The sequence below is a fragment of the Euprymna scolopes genome, unplaced genomic scaffold (assembly GCF_053919585.1).
Source record: "Euprymna scolopes isolate OS-2025 unplaced genomic scaffold, ASM5391958v1 sca183, whole genome shotgun sequence".
Taxonomy (NCBI): Eukaryota; Metazoa; Mollusca; class Cephalopoda; order Sepiida; family Sepiolidae; genus Euprymna; species Euprymna scolopes.
The window spans coordinates 47,844-70,337 of record NW_027633195.1 but is presented as its reverse complement, the minus strand read 5'-3'; the positions used below and the strand labels follow the sequence as shown (position 1 = coordinate 70,337).

General features: G+C 36.4%; 1 protein-coding gene across 1 annotated transcript; it reads left to right on the top strand.

Moving 5' to 3' along the window:
* Positions 1 to 20,160: 20,160 nt before the first annotated feature.
* On the top strand, positions 20,161 to 20,619 carry LOC145273803 (uncharacterized). The gene has a single exon (XM_080127137.1). The coding sequence runs from the start codon at positions 20,161 to 20,163 to the stop codon at positions 20,617 to 20,619; it is 459 nt and encodes a 152-aa protein (XP_079983263.1).
* The last annotated feature ends 1,875 nt before the right edge of the window (positions 20,620 to 22,494 follow it).

Sequence of the window (22,494 nt, the reverse complement as noted above, 5' to 3'; positions counted from 1 at the left end):
ACATCTCTATGCGGCGACTGACGTAGAAAAGACGTGCTGATATGTACATACACAATTAAAAAGATTGCATATAATTTTATTGCAAAAGTAATTAGGACAATAGCAGACTTAATTTTTGTTCCTCTTTACAATATATGCAATGACATCTTTGTGAACATACATGCAAAATGCTATACGTATATATATATATATATATATATATATATATTCCATAGAACAGTTTTCAGACAGTAAAAATTGTAAACACATTGACTGAAAAGAGTCAAATTTGACTCTGTCTTATTGCTGTGAGGATATTATACCTCGTTTTCATGATCTTTACACATTTCTCGATTCTGAATAGGTGAATATTTGTGTGTATGAACTGCAAACAATATAACACACACACACACACACACATATATATATATATATATATATATATATAATTTTACATTGTCTACAACCCAATCATTGACGTTGGCGATGTTGTCTATTCACATCCTGCATCATCAGTCTTGTTTGAGTGGGTCAACCATTCCACATTGTGAACATTGAAGTCTCCACATACGTGAATGTTAGCTGAAGGATATGCTGATAGAACTTGGTCAATTTTCTCAGATATGCTTTTAAAGATAGTAACTCCGCTGTTATGGGGGCGATAGAGAGTAAATATAAATGCCGTAGTGTGAGCTAGTGCTACTCGGAAGCACATATAAGGTAAGTTAGGATCTTCTCTGGAGATGTCCCTACCACATGGAAATCAATATTTTATATAGGCACATATTCCATGCCCGTGGCGATCTTGGGGGTCAGATTTGGAAGTTAGGTAGAAGTATCCTTAAATTACGAACTCATTTAAGAAAATAGTCTGTCCAATTCCAGTTTCGCTTAAAAATAAAAGATCTTGTTTAGTCTCCGGTAATTGGGCTTCGACCTCTGGAAGATCAAAACGTAGACCCCTGATGTTGGAGAAGGAGGCATGGTAGTGGGGGTCTACGTTGGAAGTTTCAAATCCGGATTTAATCGTCTATAAAAACACGTTGTCTGTGTGCATCAATTCATTACTATGACTTCATAAACGGCTAGGCCTATTTTTATGTACTTTATAATTATGGGAGTTTTCTTAGGTTTTGTATCAGAATGCTTCTGATAATCGATAATCGAAAAGCTCTGATAAAAGTAAAAACGTTTGGATCTTGACCAAAGTTTACCCCTTTCTACAGCTTAACATCACAAATGGATTTGAGAAGTTTTAATACCGCGCATAAAAAAGAACCCGGCGAGTAATTGAAGCCATTAGATTTTTTTATAAAATCAACAGAAATATATTCACAATCAAATGTAGACTATTATATATTATTAACAAAGTCACTGCGAGAATATGCATAATTTTCTCCCGATACACCGTGCTATGTCTCGGACCATAGCAGTAAATCAACGTTTTTGATTGAAAAATGTGTGATTTAAGCAATTTCGATGATAATAAAAGAATTTTAAATATAATGCATTCGTTGATCCTCGTTTAGTTATGGGCAACGTCGGGTCTCCCTGCTAGTCCGTTACTATGCGGAATAGATTATATCTGCCACAGTTCTATTAAAATATAATTTGATATTGATTTTTTTTTTAACTAAAAATATAGTTGTTTAAGTTTGGTATCGATATTATAGCTCGCTGTTATACGTTATGGATATCATCATCCCGTGACTTAATCTAAAAAAGAAAATAAAACCTTTAAGTGTTCATAGAAAACTATAATACACAGTTTCGTGTGTTGTAAATATATTGTTTTAAAAGGAATATACACTATGCATATACGTATGTGTGTAACTGTAGGCGTAAGTGTGTGTGTTTACTCGTTAATATTAATGTAATCAATACGGCATTGTTATGGTTGATGCGTGTGATTAGGTTACCGACGCAAACGCCCATTCTTGGTCTGATCGCTTTTATCTGCAATACGAAAAACTTTAAGAGAAATGTGCACGAACTCGCGCTTTTAGGACCAAATCAATGTTATTGATTTTATTATCATATGTGCACTGGTAGCCGTTTCGTATGGTCTCGCTGAGTCTTGCATCATTTCATGTCTCGTTGTATCTCGTTGGCCGATCGTTATCAAGTTGATAACTTACGACAAACGTCTCTGCGCCAAATCAATAGCGGCCATGATGGCATCATGATGGAATCTGAGACTTTCTCTATTTCTTTTTTTAATACTATTGCTGAGAAAAATATCGCGTTTGATTGTTTCCCTATGAAATTGATTGATATTTCCAATCTTATGAAATGACATTTATCTCTTGATTTTTTTTCGTATTTCATTTTAATGTCTTTTATTCACATTCGGTTTCCTTTAGTCATTTATCGTTTTTTTCGTATCCAATTAGTACGATGTTGTTTCACGATTACTTTACTACTAAATATATCACATAAATTGTAAATTATACAATTCAGTATAAAGTAAAGTTATTAATACGTTTATGATGAATTATTTATTATTATAAAAGCCTGCGCATATCCCTAAATTTGAGCCAATTATATTTGTAATTATTTGGAAACTATTTAGTGTTTGACATTTTCGAATTTATATTATTATTCAATATTTTTGACTCTATTATTATTTAATAAAATTGTAACCATCCTATTGTTCAAGGTTTAGAAACAATATTAATAATCAATAATTATAGACTCATTGTAATTCAATGAATTTCAATTACTTTAATTGTTCATTAGATTTAAATCGAATTTATTGGTGCATATTTTTAAAACTATAAAATATTTATATTTTTGAATCCCGTTTGTCTTTCGATAATTTACCTCATTTTATTGTACAATAATTATAATCTAATATATTGTAATTTTGTAAAAGTTGAAAAGTAAAAACATTATGGAAACAGTGAACTTTGTATATAGTTATAAAAATTTTCGAATCTTTAATTATATCCCCGCACAAGGGTTTGCTTAGTTTTTGATATGCATGTGCTTATTGTCTGCAATATATACTGTGTTTTGGTTTTAGATAACTATAAAATGATTTAAAGTCCATTTAGTAAACACATACACACCCAACACACATCTAGATGTAGGCACACACAGATATATTAGTACGGAGTAAAGTATATAGGAAATGCATTCGAAAATGAACTAAAGTACGCAGAAAGCTTACGTCACGCTTTCACAATCACTTTGCGTATAATGCACATTTTTCCTGATAATAATTGCAGGTTTGTTTTGTAACGAGAAATAAAATTGATCAAAGGAATGTTATATTATTCGACGAACCTTTCTAAGCCGGAGACTGTCAACTATTCATAATATTGTGATCATGCGCAGTGCAGTGTTAAATAAGAGCGTTTACACAAAAAATTATGTTAAAAATCAAATGTTTAAGACTTCTTGGTTAACAGTTGTATACATAATTACTTGTTGATGATATTATACTTGTAGTATAATATGTTAAATTATAACACAATCTGGACCTCTTATCTTCAGTCAAGAGTAAAGCAACACATTTCACCGAGCATCCCTATTATTAATAACATATATACATGTCTATGTATTATGTGTAAATGAGATTAAATGATTTACTGACAAAAGTAATATTCTAACGAATGATTAATATTTTTAATATTATTTTTATATAGTTTTTAAGGTAAAATCAACTTGTTAGAAAATATTGAGTATTTGAATATGCATTGCAAGGTTTTATTCCTATTTTAAAATACTATTCTAATATCAAATATACTTAGTTCACTTCCACTGATTAAACACTAACAAACATTATATAAATTTGAATATGGTCACTTAAACGAGATCGCAAGATAAGTCCTGAACAGCCCTAAAAACTACTGAGTTCACTTATGGTTTATAACACAAGGAGGTCAGATTAATCTCGACAAGGTGAAGCCATTGCCAGTAGTGACATAAAAGTAGGGACTCCTTTCCAAATAACAAATGGAACTTGTTCGTCCAGAACTGATTTAAATATTGCTTCCTTGGAAGTTTCTCTAATGTAAAACATGTAATATTCTAGTAACATGGAACGAATATAAATTAAATATGACGAACAAAATTTATCCTGGTTGTAATCATTCGAAGAAAGATTTTTCATGTACTTCAAAAAATTAAACTTGTTTTTTTTCTGTTTTGTTTACAAAATTCATTTTCTCATTCTCCCAGCACGTGTAACTTCTTGATATGGCTGTAACGTCTCTCACGTGATCAAAATAATCGTTCTCTTGAACGTGCTCTCTCCTTTCTATATAACCATTTTTCTTATCGTGAGGCACTTCGTTCACGGATCGATATTTGCATACATCCGCTCACGTTATGTTGCATGTGCAAGATTCATAATTAGATTATTATTTTGTTTTTTGCACATAAAGAGTCCCAACGCACATAAAGACCAGTAAACGTGAGTTGACGATGGACAGAATGAAAAGGAGTAATATTAATTTTTAAGACCTTCTCGTTGTAAGCAAAGAGGAAATTTAGTAGGAGTTTACATGTTTTTTTTTAATAATTCATCTCTAGTTTAATTTTCTCTACACCTTTTGTTGTGTCTCCTACCATATTTCTATGTTATATTATTTTTAAAATCGTAGTTATACCTCAAGTAAGCTCTGGTAAGCAATGTACGAAACCGGTAAGCTGCCTTGTTACTTAGATACTTGGTTCTATATTTAGCTATTATATATAGTGGACTAGACTATCCGTGGCCCGTTGTTGTCCGCATATTTAATAACTAACTATAGAACAGTGAGTGCACACGGAGTTAATGTATAAAAGTGCAAATTAGTATACAGAATTAATGTATAAACGCTCACAAGTTTAACTCGCCCCCACACGAAAACAAAAGTGACGACAAGTGAAAACGATACGAAATTTCGGGTACGCGATAAAATTCAATGAACACGCGCACGGAAACAGACAGGGCGACCAGCAAAACAATACGGAATATACTGAATAATAAATGTCTTAACATTACTGCTATTAGATTAAATAGAAACTATTTTATATAAAAGGGTGTGATGCGTTGAAAAAAAAATGAGGAAAAAAACGAAAAAAACAAATACAAGATGTACAGGTAGCGTGTGTGTGTGTGTGTGTGTGTGTGTGTGTGTGTGTGTGTGTGTGTGTAACAGCCTTTAAATATCAGGAAATAATAATTAACTGATTAAGTAATTATTAACGGTGGGATCTTTTCAATGCAAAGTTTTAAATACTGAACCCCCACAAACACACGTTTTTAAGTGTTTCTACGTATTTTTAAAAGGATTGCAAATTTTGACCCAACCCACACACAATTTCTCCTTTCTGCGCCTGGTACATTGCCAAGAAGTGGGGTCTTATTTTACGTTAAATTTGTAAAGAAAACCCCCATGCTAAAATAATAAATTTTAATTGTTTAAACACCGTTGAACCGTATTAACCAAAACATATATTTGTATTTCTTTTTATGGGGGTTGCACTATGCTGAGTTGTGCTGTAATAACCCAATAGTAAATTCTAAATATATGAATTGACAAGTATTTTTTTTTATATTAGAAACACATATTTGCATTTTTTCGTTTGGAAACAATTCCAACTTGCAATAATAAATACAAATAAAATATTGTAAATGACTAATAATTTTGAGCCAAAAACGTGTTTTTAAAAATTTCAAGTTCTAGTCTTAATCACGCACAACTTCGGTAAAAAATATTTAAAAAAAAATATGTAAGTGCGTATGAACAATCGCAAACCTCTAACAATTTTTCATTTTAGAGTTTTAAAAAAAACATTTCTGCAGATTATTATATACTAAGCTACGAGATAATAATAATAATAATTGACAAAGCAATTGTTAAACATTTGGAAAGGGGATCAATATCACATACATCATTCCAGTACACTGATCCCTCATTTTCCAATTCGATTTACCGTCTCGATTTGCCGTTGGATCCTTCAGCGGACCCCGCCATTTTATTATTTTGTTTATTTTTTTTTTTGCGATTCACTCTTTGAGAAAAATTCGATTAGCTACCCTACTCCGTTATTATTTATTATTTAGTCCATCCGTTGGCGTTTAAAGTGTAAGATTAAAAATTCTCAAAATAAAAACATAGATACATTGTATATTTGTTATTTACATCATGTTTTTTAAAAACTGAACGAGGTTAAATTACATTTATTTGTAAGAAAAACACCTTAAAATAAGTTAAAACAAAAAATAGTGTTCCCTGTGCGTATACTTCGAATAGCAGCAGCGGCTTTTAATATTTGACTTAAATCCGGGGTGCCATGAAATAAGAAAAGATGATTTTTTTAAACCGAAAGTTACAAAGAGGATATTCGATTTAAAGCCCAAGCCAACAAATATGCTTATCTGAGTTGTATAGTTTTATAGATACATACATACAAAGTTAAGTTTTTCTGACGCTGATATTGATCATCAAAGGCAAATTTTAACTTAAATATTACTAAAACAAACTTCTTAATATACTCAGTCTTAGATATAGGAAAAATTTCATAAATATTAATGAATTTTCATATAAGTTTGAAAAATTAAACATCATTAACTTATTATTTAATTTTTGTTTCGTATTATTGAACGATAGAATTACTTAATGATTCTTCTAAATTCTATTCATGCATATTTTCGCCAATAATATCGTAAAATTTGGGAAAAGAGGTTTCGGCCACATACATGTATTTTATATATCTTTACAAATATATATATTTAAATATTATGTTTTTTTTTGTTTTATTTCTTTTTACTTACAAAACAAAAAGTAAATAACATTTTGTAAGCTACATGAAAATTCTTCTTCGAATGATTAGAGGCAGGATAAATGCTGTTCCTTACATTTAATTTATATTCCTTCGATATTACTAGAATACCACTTTATTATAGAAACTACACAGGAAGCAACATTTTAACTATTTCCGGTTAAACAATACCCATTTGCTATTTTTGTAATTTATATCCTATATACGCCACTATGTATTCATATATATGCTTGTGCATACATCTACATGTTTTGGGTATGTGAGTGTGTTTACTGCATGATTTTTGTATCTTTCTTTAGTAATCTACACCCAACTCTTCGAGAGCTTGTTTCCTTAGTATGAATATACGACGATTTCCAACAACTTGTGCATGATTGGAAATACAGAAACACTTACTAAATGGGTATTTCATGAACTGAACGACAACCAAAGGAAATGCAGGTATAAAATATCATCTCTCACTTATTTAACGCAACAAGATCGAGGCGTTTCTTTACCGACCGGGTTGTGACTTGCGATTAAAAGTGGGTGCTTTACGACACTCATGACGCTAAGCTCAGTGGGTAGACGCCGACGAAGTTCACTACACTTCCAGAAGCCAAAGTTGCACCAAAAGACAGTGAGGCGAACTATTTGGTCAACTGCGATTTTTTTTTACACAGTGGTCACCACTTATCAAGGCCCGCAAGCCACTCAGGGATAAGGGTTATTGCAAGTACATTACGTTAGTGTGGAGATTTGATGAAGTGTTTAATTAAGGGGCGGTTCATTAGGAATTTGTTAACGTTGGACCTGAAGCCATCCAAGTTGTAGTCAGGTGGGAAGCAGGCAGACGGAACAGAGTTCCACAGGCGTGCAGTTCTAAGAAAGAAGCTTTGTTCATGGAATCCACGTTTTTATTTCGGCACAGATAAAGAGTGGAGGCAATTTTTCTCAGTGGATTCAGCTAGACGGTTGTTTTTCGTGAAAGATTGGCGAGGGTGGACCAGAGATTGCAGTTCAGACGAGCACCTGCCATGGAAATTACGATAAAACAAAGACAGGCTCGCAACGTCTCTTCTGTGGGAGAGAGGTTGCAGGGTAGAGAAAAGGGCATCCCCCACTAAGCCACGAAGTCTATTTTGTACTCTATCAAGGCAGGATAGGCTGTTATTAGCAGCTCCTGCCCAGATATGGCAGCAGTATTCCATCCTTGGACGTACTTGGCTTTTATATAGATAGAGAATTCCATCAGTAGTGAGATATCTTTTGGAGCGGTAGAAGGATCCCACCATCTTTCCAGCGACCTTGGCAACAGACTTGCTCTTCGTGTTCCATTTCAGATCAGGAGTAAAGGTCAAAAGGAAACCAATCTTTTCTTTTTTTGCATTGACACTTTGTTGTACTATGACATCTAGTGTAGCTCTTTAATGCAATATTAGGCAGCTTTGTTGGCAGTTGTTGCTGGTGAGTTAAGCGGTAAGATTTGTGCCATTGTATCGTTAGATTACTTCCTTTTTTTGTTCGCGCCTTTTGATTTCTTTCCGTTGACTTTTTTTACAAGGTAGTCATAACTTATCAGGGCCCGGAAGCTACTCGCGATTAAGGGTTATACAGCGTGTACAGTTAGTTCGTATTGGGGATTCGATAAAGTGTCTTACTTAAGGGGGCGGTTCATCAGGAATTTGTTTATGTTGAACTTGAAGACATCAACGTTGTAGTCAGGTGGGAAACAGGAAAATGGAAGAGAGTTCCACAGGTGTGAATTTCAAAGAAAGAAGCTTTGTTCAAAAAATCTATGTTTTGGTTTTGGCACAGATAAAGAGTGGGGACATTTTTGACAGTGTTTTTTTTTTTACATGGGGGTCACCACTTATCAAGGTCCGAAGGTCACTCAGGGATAAGGGTTATTGCGTGTACAGTAATCAATGAGTATTCGGTGTTTGATAGGGTGTCTTACTTTGTCAGGAGTTTGTTTATGTTGGACTTGAAAACGTCCAAGTTGTAGTCAGGTGGGAAAGAGGAAAGCGGCAGAGAGTTCCACTGGCGTGCATTTCTAAGAAAGAAGCTTTGCATCTAATGGAATCTACGTTTGGATTAAGGCACAGATAAAGAGTGGGGAAAATTATTGACAGAAGTTTCAGCCAGGCAGGTGTTTCTCGTGAAAGATTGGCGAGGGTGGACCAGAGATTGGAGCTCAGACGAGCACCTGCCATGGAAATAACGATAAAACAAAGACAGGCTCGCGACGTCTCTTCTGTGGGAGAGAGGTTGCAGGGAAGAGACAAGGGCATCCCCCATTAAGCTACGAAGTCTATTTTGTACTCTCTTAAGGCAGGATAGGCTGTTTTAACAGCTCCTGCCCAGATGTGAAAGCAGTACTCCATCCTTGGACGTACTTGGCTTTTATACAGATAGAGAATTGCATCAGTAGTGAGATATCTTCTGGAGCGGTAGAAGGAGCCCACCATCTTTCCAGCGTCCCTGGCGACAGATTTCATGTACGTGTTCCATTTCAGATCAGGAGTAAAGGTCAAACCCAGAAGCTTGTCAAAACATGGAGCCTCCCCAAGACGAGCGCCATCCATTTCAATTGATGACAGATGAGGATCAGAGCTTTTATGATGTAAAGATAGAAGCTTGGTTTTGGATGCATTAAAAGTGACCAGCCACGTCTTCCCCCACTGAACCACGCACTCAAGATCAGAGGAGGGAGAATTAGAGAGAACTTTGTCATTTACGGCCTTTGATGTGTTGCCATAGATGGTCATGTCATTAGCATAGATGTTAAAGAAATATTAAAGTATGTGTTTTGGGAGATCATTTATGTAGATCAGGAAGAGAGTTGGGCCCAGGATGGACCCCTGGGGGACTCCAGCATTAATACTGTGGGCCTCTGATTTCTGCCCATCAACCACTACTCTTATGAACCTATCGGAGAAAAATGATTTAATGATTAAGAACATTTCCAGTAGTACCGTAGCTGGAAATCTTGTGAAGTAGGACCTTATGCCATACCTCATGGAAGGCATTTGATATGTCAAGAGTAATTGCCCTGGAAAGGCAACCTTTGTCAAGAGATTCACTAATCCTATGTGATATAACCTTTAGTACATCTGCTGTAGATCTTGCAGAGCGGAAACCATATTGCATGCCACTAAGAAGGTTGTTTCTGTTGAGGTGGTTGATTACTTCTTAATTTAATATGGAATCCAACAACTTACTCATGACACACATGAGACTTATTGGTCTGTACAGAGAGGGAGATGACTTTTCACCTGAATTCTTAAATACAGGGCATACTGATGATGTTTTCCAGGGTGTTGGGAAGCACTTCTCCTTAAGGCAACGTTTTAACAGTTTTGTAAGTATGCGGGCAAGTTCTGGTTGGAGCTTTTTCAGCACTATAACTGGAATGCCGTCAGGGCCAGTTGCTTTACTGGAATCAAGGTTCTTGATTAGCTTGACGACCTAACGCACAGATATTTGTATGTTTCATAACGTGTTGTCTGTTATAGGAGGAAATGCAGGGAGTTGATGGTCATTTACGCATAGGGTAGAATTAGCTGCAAAGTTCTTTGCAAATAGTCTGGCCTTGTCTGATGCTGACGAGATGACCTCAGGTGCATTGATGATAGTTGGGATAAAACGCACGTTTTTGTTCAAGATCCTGATTGCCAAACCTGGTGGGAACCAAGCCGCTGCTTAGCAACTTTTGAGTTAACAGATTGAGCAGATAACTCTCTTGCATGGTTTTTTACTCTTTTACAGTGGTTGCTGGTAGTCTGGAAAGCAGCTTTAGTCTCAGTACATCTATTACGTTGGTAGCTATGGAAAAAGTGATTTTTGTGCGCGATGGCAGCAACACATTCAGGGGAGAACCATGGCTGGCTGTTAGGTTTTTGTTGGAATTTTTTGGATGGTATGAATCGGTCTATGCCTACAATTAACAATTCGGTCAGATATGATACTATAGAGGACACATCCTTTTTAAATATGGAGCGCAGACGTGGGTCAGATATGAACGTACGGAAGCTATCCTAATCAGACATAGAGTATCGATATACAGTACGGAGGAGAGGTACGTCTGAAGACTTATTACATTTCATTTTTATCTTAACTGCTACAACAGAGTGGTCGGAAGATCCAAGATGAGATAGAACGGAACATGAACATAGCTCAGGGGAAGTTGCATGAAAAAAGATCAAGAAGGCTAGCGTACTGACCGGAAGTATCGGGCACATGGGGTGGGTTCGTGAACAATCTGAGTGAGGTCATAGGCAATGGCTAAGTCATGACAGAACCTCCCCTCGTCATCAGTCTTATTCGAGTGGATCAGCCATTCCACGTCATTGCTATTGAAGTCACCACAAATGTGAATGTTAGCCGAGGGATGTACAGACAGGATGTGGTCTATTTTCTCAGATATGCTCTTAAAGAGAGTAACTCCGCTGTTGTGGGGGCGATAGATGACAAATACAAAGTCAGTGATGTAAGCAAGTGCAATCGGGAAGAACATATAAGGTAAATTAGGGTCTTCACTGGAGATATCCCTACCACACGGAAAGTCATCTTTAATGTAGGCACATATTCCATGACCATGGCGATCTTGGGGGTCAGATTTAGATGTTAAGTTAGAGTATTCTTTAATTATGAGCTAGTCTAGGGAAGTGGCCGTCTTTTCCCCTACTTTGTTACAAGTATCAATTTAGCACAGAGTTGGTCATTCCATTTATAATGTCCCAGAAACGAGATAGGGATGGGACTCTCTTCCATCCTACCCACATGACTAAGGCAACGAAACTTTCTGAGTGAGAATAATTGATATTATAGTATGGGGAAAATATCTAGGTTTGTGACCCGATCTTGAAAGGCTATACCCCAAGAGACATACGAGTTTTCGCATATGAGGGGCATTCAGTCTTTTTTCTTAGTGTGAGTATAAAGTCCAGGAATCACTCCCTTTAATAGAGCATACAACATAAAAACTTTGCACACTCTCGTCTTTGATTTTGGTGTTAAAAAGATTCTATTCTAAACTTTCTTTGACAGGCGTAACATCATAGTGATTGCTTTGCCCATCATCATCATCATCATCACATCATCATCATCATCATCATCATCATCATCATCATCATCATCATCATCATCATCATCATCAGACAAGGTGTTATAGTCGAGTTCAGTCAACTTGTCTACCACTTTCAAGGTGTGATCGCGAGGATTAATTGGTTACCGACGTTCCTTGTGTCGAGATTTATGCCGTTCTCTTAAACGTGCAATAGTGAGCATACGAGAAAGGATAACTACATGCTAAAACTCGTAGGCGGTAAGATGCGTTTTTGCTACAAGCTGGCACATTATGAGGAAAGGGTGCGAAACTGATCTAATAACCTGGACAGTGCCAATCATAATATCCTGGAATAATATGATAATCTAAAAGGGGTTGGAGTAATATCTAATCCTGAAAAAGAGGGAGACAAGACCCGAAAAACTGTCCAAATAAAATACCTAGGTCTGGTCGAATAAGTTAAGGCACAAAAACCGTCTCTATTTACGTCAGCTTTCCTTGCTGCTCCCATATTGCGAATACCATGCCCATCGCTGACGGTGTTGTTCAAAACCAACACTGTGGCTCTGAATACACTCGATCAACCAGAAGTGTAATATCGTGTAGGATTATGAGTGCAAAAACTTTACCATGGATGCTGAGTAGGAAAATCCAACAATAATTGTTATAGCCCCTACGGCCATTCTTGTCCTTTTAGAACTTTACAATCCGTGACAAACATATCGTGGTGTACCGCGCCCGCTTTAAAGAACTGTAGCAGGAAATTGTGAAGGTATGACTGAGGGAGATGTCTCTATCCCTACTTTCGAAATATCTGGAGGAGTCCGGTCATTCCCTGTAGCTTGTTGACGGGCGTGTAAGTCAATGGCTTTTAACATTTCATTGATGGTGGTGATGAGTCGAGCTCGTCTCTGGTGAGGAGTGGCGTAGTGTTCTTGGTGGCTTTGTGGCGCTTATGCCCGAGAGCTGCTCTGCCTATGGCGGTAGATTACTGCCAGATAGACCTAAGAGATGATTTCCACAGTCAGGAGAAAACACTTGCACCCACTTTAATGCCAATTGAAGTTAGGCTTAATGAGTTACTGATTACTCCCCATGTTGTCTTTAAGCTGACACTAAAGTTGGAGGTATCTCTTTAGATGCATGATAAGGCATGCGGAAAAGAAACCTTTGTTTGCCAAGTAACCAGAAACTCCGACGAAAAAGCAAGCCAATGCAGTCGGGAGCAGTGCAAAATTTGTCAAAAAATTGTTTCGCAAGGCTTTATCATCTATGTATCAGGAATCTTAGGTGAATTTTCTCAGGGATTAACAACTATATCCTTTGTCTAAGCATTTAAAAGCAGTGGGTTTCCTCATAGTATCCAGGAGCAGTTTGTTTGTCTTAGTACAGGAAAATATTCAATGAGATTTTTCTTTGTTTTTCTATTGATTATAAATGCCATTATATTCTAGTTAGCGACTGTTGAATTAGATGCATTTGATTGTCTTAAAAATATGTATTTGGATTATTTAGACAATTACATTCTAATCAGCGACCGTTGGGTAAGATGCATACGATCCTGTGAAATATATTTTTGATTTGATAATTTATAATAAAACATTATAAGCAGCGACTTTGTGTAAGACGCATTTGATCCTATAAATTATGTATATGATTATTAATTACATTTCAACAGAAACTGAACAGAGTAAGGCCAGCATATCTTGCATACAAACGTCTCGATCTTCTAATTAATATAGATAAAGATCTATGTAAATCTGAAATATTTGAATTTTTTACTAAGCTGCTGCTTATATCATGTCCCCAAAGCGCTTTTAATACAAAAAAAAAACTTGAAGCTGAAAAAATATGTAATAAGTGATCTCTAATATTTATTATAAAATTTAAAAATTGATGGAAAATATGAGGATTTAGAAGGACGGGTTCCATTACATTTTACTCTTAAATGAATAAATATAATGTGAAACCTATTTGAAGTAAATTCTGACTGTTAATTCTGTTTCAGCATTTTAAATGGTCGCTTAATACGTTAAAGACTTAATTTATTCGTTTATTTCGTATAAAAATTAGATTATTATCTTAATGATTTTCAAATCATAAAATTTTTTAAGGACGTCCGATCGGCAGTAAAATCATATGAATATTGCCAACTTCCTCAGTGAAAGACCTTCTGTAAAACGAAATTATTTGAACTTGTCACATAGAGGAAGTCAATCTGTGTTGTTAACAACTAAAGAACAGGTAACTTCAAACTTGACCTTCGGGACAAGATCAAAGTGTAGTATTTGTTCTTCAGATGCTGCACTTCAATTTCTTGTTCTCTGTCAGTGGAGGAGAAATCCTTCAGGACTGAGACAATATTTATTTTTGTTCCTTTTTCTCCACATTAAAAAACGACCCTGGTGTCTAATTCTGTCCCGTGGGGAGGCATTGTAAATAGGAACTCCAAGTTAAGAGTGAATTCAATATATATATATATATATATATATATATATATATATATATAGATAGATATAGATAGATCGATAGATAGATATACATATATATATGTGTAGATATATTTATATATATATAAACATATTTACTTTATAGATAATGATGTACACGAACATGATTCTGTGTGTCTATATATAATTTACAATATAGATATAAAAGATGTATATAAACCCTGACTTTTGTATATTGCCTACACCCCCCCACACATATATATATATATATATATATATATATATATATGTGTGAGAATTTTGAATTGTTTGACTTGCCGAGTGTAGGTCGGTGGGGAAGAAAGGAGTGCTGGTAGCTGTGACCAACACGACCGGTGGTCCGTTAATCAAAGAACCTGAGTGTCTATTCCTTACAAGTTAAATAGACATTCCAGTCACGCGTGAATCTCGTTGACTGAAAGTTTGAGTAGATAAAAGGGGTGGCCGCTCTACTGTTGTTGTAGTAGTTGTTGTCGTCCTTTAGATAAATTACACTTCGACCATCGTTACCCATTAGTTACTTTTACAAGGAAAGACGGCCTGTAAGCAACGTCGACATTTCGTTGCAAGACTTAAACCGTCTTTTCTTCCCCTCCCCTTACTCATCAGTATGCTAATTTCGACACATTGCAACAAAACGACTTTATTTCTATTTAAATGACTGTCTTTTTTTATCCGCGTCAGTAAAGCACGTGGTTTTATAAAACAGTAATGGCCGTCATCTAATGAATCAAAGTGTAACTGATTCTTTTCCGTTTTAAAATACATACATTGCAACGAAATGACTTTATTTCTATTTAAATGGCTGTTTTTTTTTTTATCCGCGTCAGTAACGCACGTGGTTTCATAAAACAGTAATGGCCGTCATCTAATGGACAAAAGTGTAACTGATTCTTTTCCATTTTAAAATACATACATTTAAACGAAATTGATTTCTCCTCTTTGGAGTTAGATTATTCTAGTGTTCAACGGAATTTATAACATGGAGGATTCAGTCTCAATGGAGGAACTGAAGCTGAAACAAGAACCTCTTCAAAGAAAAATACTAATTACCCTTGAAGGATTAGAAAAAGAAGAGAAGAGTTCTGAAGAAGTGTTTTCTCTATTTAAGCGAGACATAGAGGGCTGGTTGGAAGAGCTTGAGGATGTCTGCTTTGGCATGGAGGAACACTTGGCTGCAAAAGGAGAAGCAGAAGCATTGGCAAGCTTAAGTCTAGCTTCGTTCCGCTTAAAATATGAAGCGAGACAGCGTTTAAGTTCTATGTGGAAAGCCGACCAGAGTTAACACCCAGCAGTTACCTCGATGAAGATATTGACTCAACCTCTAGTCATGGCAACCTGGTTACTCAAGAAAATGAGAGATCGCCACCCTTCAAACCAACAGCCCATTCTTCATTTTCTGTGGAGCCATTTAAAATAAAGTTGAAGGGGCCATGATTTGATGGGAAGGACTTCGACACCAACAAGAGGAGCTTCAAGGACTCTTGACAAAGTTCGAAAATTGTGCCAGGTCCATAACATCAAACAGGGAAAGACTATATTTTTTGAGGTGCTCCTTGGAAGGTAGGGCCCTCCAACTTATAAATCCTCTCTCCCCCTCTGAAGATAGTTACGCTATGGCCCTTAAGCTATTTAAGGACCAATATGTGGACGAGGAGGAGATAAGAGGTGAAATAATTAAGGAAATATTAGATTTCCAGTTAGATAATCCCAAAAACCTGGAAGGATTTAAACAAATTATGATAAAGACCCAGGCGGATATATTGGGAGCTAAGGTCCTCGTATAGTTGTGACTTATATGACGATAAGTCAGCTGGAGCAATAATAATAGCACAAGCGTTATTTGCGAAATTTCCGCCCGAAGTAAAGGGATAACTCTTACGAATCTCTGGGACTACCTACCCGACATTGTCCACACTATTGAAGGAAACACCAAGAATAGTGAAACAAATGCTAGTTGCCAGACAACCGACCAAGGTATTGATGTCCAAACCTAGGCTGCAACCTAAGATTAAGCCAGAGGAGACGATCGAAACCTTGTCTCTTAAAACTGTTAATACCGAATTGAGATCCGAGGTAAGATGCGACTTTTGCAAAAACAATACACATTTGTCTGAGGACTGTGGCAACTATACGACCCATGAAGCCAGGATAACCCGGTGTAGAGAGCTGCGTCTTTGTTGTCGGTGCCTAAAGAGATCTCAATTGGGGAATATGTGTCCATTAAGGACATCAAGAAGAATTTGTTGGCATAGTTGCAACTCTAAAGGACACATACCTGCTATGTGCTCAAGTGTTACGAGTAGTGTGCAGGTTGATACCTGCCTATATACAAAAGACGATAATGCTTTCCGTTCTCCCATAATTGAAATAATAGTGCAAAGAGAGGATAAATAAGTGAAGGTAAACTGCCTAATATACACTGGCAGTCAAATAACTTATTTGGACTCTTTAATTCTAAAGAAGCTAAATTGCCTCTCCTTCGCAAAGGATAAAATAATGGGAGTAAATACCTTTAAACGAGTCCTAAAACCTTTAAGGAAATTTCGTTGGGATTGAATTTGATGCCCGGCAAAACACATACTCTTCAGATTCTTGCGACCAAGTTGAACTTGTCTTACAGCCTTGAAGGACTTACTCAGATTCTTGGAAATTTAAAGAATCGCAGACTGCAAAGTTTAATGCAAAGGAGGATTTGGTTACTATAGATGGGTTACTAGGTGTCGACGTAATCCAGTACCTGGAACCTTTAAAGATAGCCCCTTGCATGTATGGAGCAACATTCGAGACCAAAAAAGGACTAATCCACTTTGGAAACAGGTGTTTTTTCTATATAAGCACCTGATTAAAAACCAAAAAAGGACACCGATTAATTATGCAGAGGTGTTGGCGAAAACTCCACCACTTCTATCTTCCAGAATCAACTACGTGGTTAACCCAGAGGAATCCTACCCAGTCCCTCTAAAAAATTGGTTTGAAGAGATTAGTGTCCAACAAGGGTTGGAAAACATGTTCAACCTTGAATCTATTGGATTACCCATTGATGAGAAATTCTACACCATGAATGAAGAGAAGGTTAAGCAATTTAGAGATGACATCACATACAAAGGTCATCTCTATCATGTACAACTTCAGTGGTATGAAGATAAATTAAAATCGGTACCTTCTAGTTACAATGCGGCTATTCGGGTGCTAGAAAAGGTTACTAAGGATCTGGAGAAGACAAAAACTTGTATAATCAGTATCTGCAAGTTTTTCAACAACAACAAGACGAGGGTATTATTGAAGAAATAATTGTGCTTCCTGAACAATTTAAAGACTATATATGGATTCCCCATAGCCCAGTGCTAAACCTAACAGACCAGACTACTACCAAAGTGAGATCGATATTTAATTGTTCTTATAAACATAAGGGCTCAGTATCAATGAACGAAGCAACATATCCTGGAGTGAACCTGATGAGCGACATCTTGAATTTGATGATCCGATTCCGAACAAACCGATATGTCTTGTTGGCTGACATCAGGAAAGTATTTCTGATGATTCGTCTGGCATCGGAAAAGGATCGCAATCGGTTTTGCTTTTTTTTCTGAAGAAAGGTGAAAAATTACATTGCTACAGGTACAAAAATTTCATACAGAGAAATTCCATTTGGATGAATGTTCGGAGGTACTAAAATCCAGTTTTTATGTTAACAACTTTGTGAAAACTGCGAATAATGCAGAAAATCTATCTGATTTGTATATCTCTGCGAGAGAGCGTCTGCAGAAGGGAAATTTTAATCTACAGTCTTGCAATTCCAACTGTATTACACTCGAAAAGAAAATGGAGGCTGATGGAACGCTATCAGGATTCGACTCTGGTTGGGAAAAGGTGCTGGGGTATCAATATGATCCTGTACAAGATTCTATAGGAGTCTCCTCACCATCATGCGACTTTGAGGCATCAACGAAGAGGAAAATATTATCGGAGACCTCAAAGGTATTCGATCCTTTGTTTCTGTATCTACCTGTGACAGAGGGAGGTCGTTTATTGATGAGAGAAATATGGTGACAAAAACTGAATTGGGATGATATGGTTCGTCAAGGTAGGAGTTCAGTTTGGAGAACGTTGGTTAAAGATTTATCAGCGTTAGACTCTGTATCGTTCCCCAGGTGGGTGATAGATGAAGGAAAGGATACAGAATTATTATTTTTCTGTGATGCGTCTAAAGCCGCATATGGGTTTGCGGTATATGATGTACAGGATGAAAATTCATCCTAGCATTTGCCGAAGCGAAAATGGCTCCTTTGCAGGGAACATCCCTCCCAACGTTGGAACTTCTAGCAGTATTTTTAGCAATGAAATGCTTCCATTTTATAAAGGAGTCCCTAAAGGGTATTCCTATAAAAGGCGTCTATGTGATCACAGATGCTCAGGTAGTTCTGTCCTGGATTTTGGCTGACTTCGTCCAAACAAAAAATGTATTTGTACAGAATAGATTGCAGGTCATAACTCAAATGTCTGAGAAAGTTAAATCATATTTTAACATAAAGATACACTTTCAGTACACTTCAAAAGATGACAATCCAGCCGATTACATCACTAGAGGTTTGACTATAAAGAAATTTAAGGAAAACTTTTCTCTTTGGTATGAGGGACCGAGATGGATAAGGCAAGAAGAATCCTCCTGGTGCCATCGTGAGTTGGGTTGCCTTTCTAAAGTTCAAATGGAACGGATTGGCGCTTCAGTAAATTATGCCACAGAGAATAAAGTGGCTACATCAGAAGTCAAATTGGAAAAATTCTCCAGTTTAAGTAAGTTGATCAGTGTAACTTCACTGGTATTCAAGTTCATCAATAAATTAAAAAAAGATGGAGATGAATCCTGAGTTACAAACAAATGCCTACTTGATCAAGACAATGCAAAAACAATCCTTTTCAAGGATTTTTCTTGGACCCTGGAGGAAATAGCATGCCTAAACTGGTGAATAATTTGAATTTCTTTTTGGACCACAAGAGCATTATAGGATCGATGGGAAGAATAGGAAAATCGGAATATCCCTCATATTAGGTCCAAAATCCTATTTTATTGGGAAAAGAGTATTATCTACCACGATTGATTATTCAAGAATATCACCAAAGAAGCCAACACTTAGGCTTGACCACAAACTTGAATGAAATACCATTGGCAGGTTACTGGACAGCACAAGCCAGACAGGTTGTTAAAATGTGGTTAGTAGTTGTGTGAAATATAAACGGTATAATGCCGTTTCCTTTTCAATGCCAAATTCGACCAACTTACCAGCCCCTCAGGTGAATTTTGTCAGGCGCTATCTACATAGCGGTGTGGATTTTACCAGCCATATATATGTTAAAGGACAAGAAAAATACTATAAAATGTATATTCTTCTATTTACATGTATGAGTATTAGGACTATACATTTGGAACTGGTTCCGGATATGACTGTGAAATCATTTACTCAAGCATTCATTAGGTTCACAAACGTGAATGGAATCACTACACACCTTTATTCGGATAATGCTCGCACATTTAACGCTGCTGCCAGAATCATTAACCGGGGCATGATAGCGGACGAATTCAAGGAAATATTTAGCCCATATGACTTAAAACATTGCATAATTCCACTGTTTTCACCTTGGTCCGGTGGTAGTTGGGAGAGGTCTATCAAGACCATAAAATCTTGCTTATATAAAGCAATAGGAAGAGGTTAAGTAGACTATTTTGGTCTACTAACAATTTTATCTGATGTACAAAGGGCAGTAAATAGCCGCTCTCTGACATATAGGAGCTCTGCGGATGCTGATCTGAATATCTTACCCCCTAACTCTCTCATGAATGCGAATGTTGGTCAGGGAATAAAAATGCGGTTGGAAAACCAGGATCTGGAAACGATCGATCCTATTAATCGACATGATTTGATTCAAACCCTGCGTTCTCGGGAAGAAGCCCTGACTAAATTTAGGAAAGTTTGGAATGAGGACTATTTGTTGAGTCTCAGAGAAAGAGCAATGATCATGGCTGATTGTTCTTTTGAAGATAAAGTAAAACCAGGAGATATAGTGCTCATAAAAAGCCCTCTGAAGACAAGATCTTTTTGGTTCCTAGGTGAAGTTCTACAGCTAATCCAAGGAAGTGATGAATTGGTGCGCATGGTGAAGATGAGGAAATGGAATGTAGCTATAGACACATACTCTATCAAGCATCTCTTTCCTCTGGAAATCTCTCAACAGCCTGGAGAACCTGACCAAATAGGCATGGAACCATTGAATTCACAGGATATAAGCCAGGACCCTAAACGGAGAGAGAGTACAATAATTTGATTCTGCCCTAGCTGTAACAGACCTGAGTATACCAGACCTATGATAGCCTGCGATAGATGCAATGACTGGTTTCACGTCAGCTGTGTGGGTCTAACTGATGCACCACCAAAAGATGAACAATGGTTCTGTCTGACTTGCAACCCTCAAGGAGTTGTAACTGGTAGACCCAATTTATCAGGAGTCTAAACAAACTGTTTTATTCTCTTAAAGATTTTTTTCTTTTTTGGGGAATGTGTGAGAATTTTGAATTGGTTGACGAGGGTAGGTCGGTGGGGAAGAAAAGAGTGCTGGTAGCTGTGACCAACACGGCCGGTCGTCCGTTAATCAAAGAACCTGAGTGCCTATTCCTTACAAGTTAAATAGACATTCCAGTAACGCGTGAATCTCGTTGACTGAGAGTTGGAGTAGATAAAAAGGGGGGGGCCGCTCTACTGTTGTTGTAGTAGTTGTTGCTGTCTTTTAGACAAATTACAATTCAATCATCGTTACCCATTTGTTACTTTTACAAGGAAAGACTGCCTCTAAGCAACGTCGACATTTCGTTGCAAGACTTAAACCGTCTTTTCTTCCCCTACCCCCCTACTCGTCGGTATGCTAATTCCGACAATATATATATATATATATATATATATGATTGCTTCATTTAATCACAAAAATTAATATGCGAAGATATGATTTTATGTGTAAATTTGTCAGCATTTACTTCAACAGTACTCGATACATAGGTAGAGCTAGGTAATTCGTTTTGAAAAATATATGGCAATATTCTGCGTTTTATTCTCGTGAGAATTTGTCAGTCTTACGCCTAAGCCTGGGGAATTCTCACGAGTGAAACGCGAAATATTCTTTGTAGCTTAATTGCCATATACATTTTCAGAACTTACTATATATATACATATATATGTATATATATATATATATATATATATATATATATATATATATATAATTATTACTATAATATTTTTTGAATACGTACAGACACTAATATCTCATCCTTTTGGCAATAATCAGTGTCGGATGTCAAAATAACTGCCGATCAGGAGACTTGAACCCGGCCATGAAGCCGTCTCATTCTCTATTAGCAAGGAAACACATGATCAACTTTCATAGCAAGCAATGTTGGTAAAATTTATACATTTTTTAAATGTCAAGACATCTGTGATAGTGATCTAATTATTATAACATCAGCTTAAGTGATCGATTTGCATTTTTACTGTAAAGTGCTTAACAAGAATAACTGATAGATATAAATGCCCTGACTTTTTGTATAGGCATTTTAATTTATCGTGGACTCTTGAAAATTTAGTATGTTACTCCTATACACTTTATGAGACAACTGACTAATTTCATTATTTAAGGTGTAAATAGGCAGTTTCAGCAGTAATTAGAATATACCCTATTAAAGCCTGATTGTCACAGCGGTGAATTTACAGAATGAAATTTGGACATGAGAAAAACGATTTGTTTTAAAATTGTTTCAAATTAGAAAACGCTACAGAAATGTACGGAATGCGCCATCTTGCTTTTGAGCCGCTTTGTCTAAATCGACTATCAGTTTCTAATGGCATGAATATTAATGAAGATCATGGAGTCTGTAGAAGACGATGAAAGGCGTGGGAGAAGTAAGAAACTCAGTAAACCAGAGTTCATTAACTAAATTGTTATGGATTTCATGGGAAAGATCTGTCGTGTATTTTTAGAGACAATAATTGCACGGCGTAATGTCAGTGTAGAAACTTACACAAAATTATTCCCGAGAAACTTGAGGTGCGGAAGATTTGTGCAAATTTTGTCCCAAGGATGCTTAAAGAAGATCAGAAAAAAACACGTTGCCATGAGCATCAAAACAATTCCTCACTCTCTATACAATCT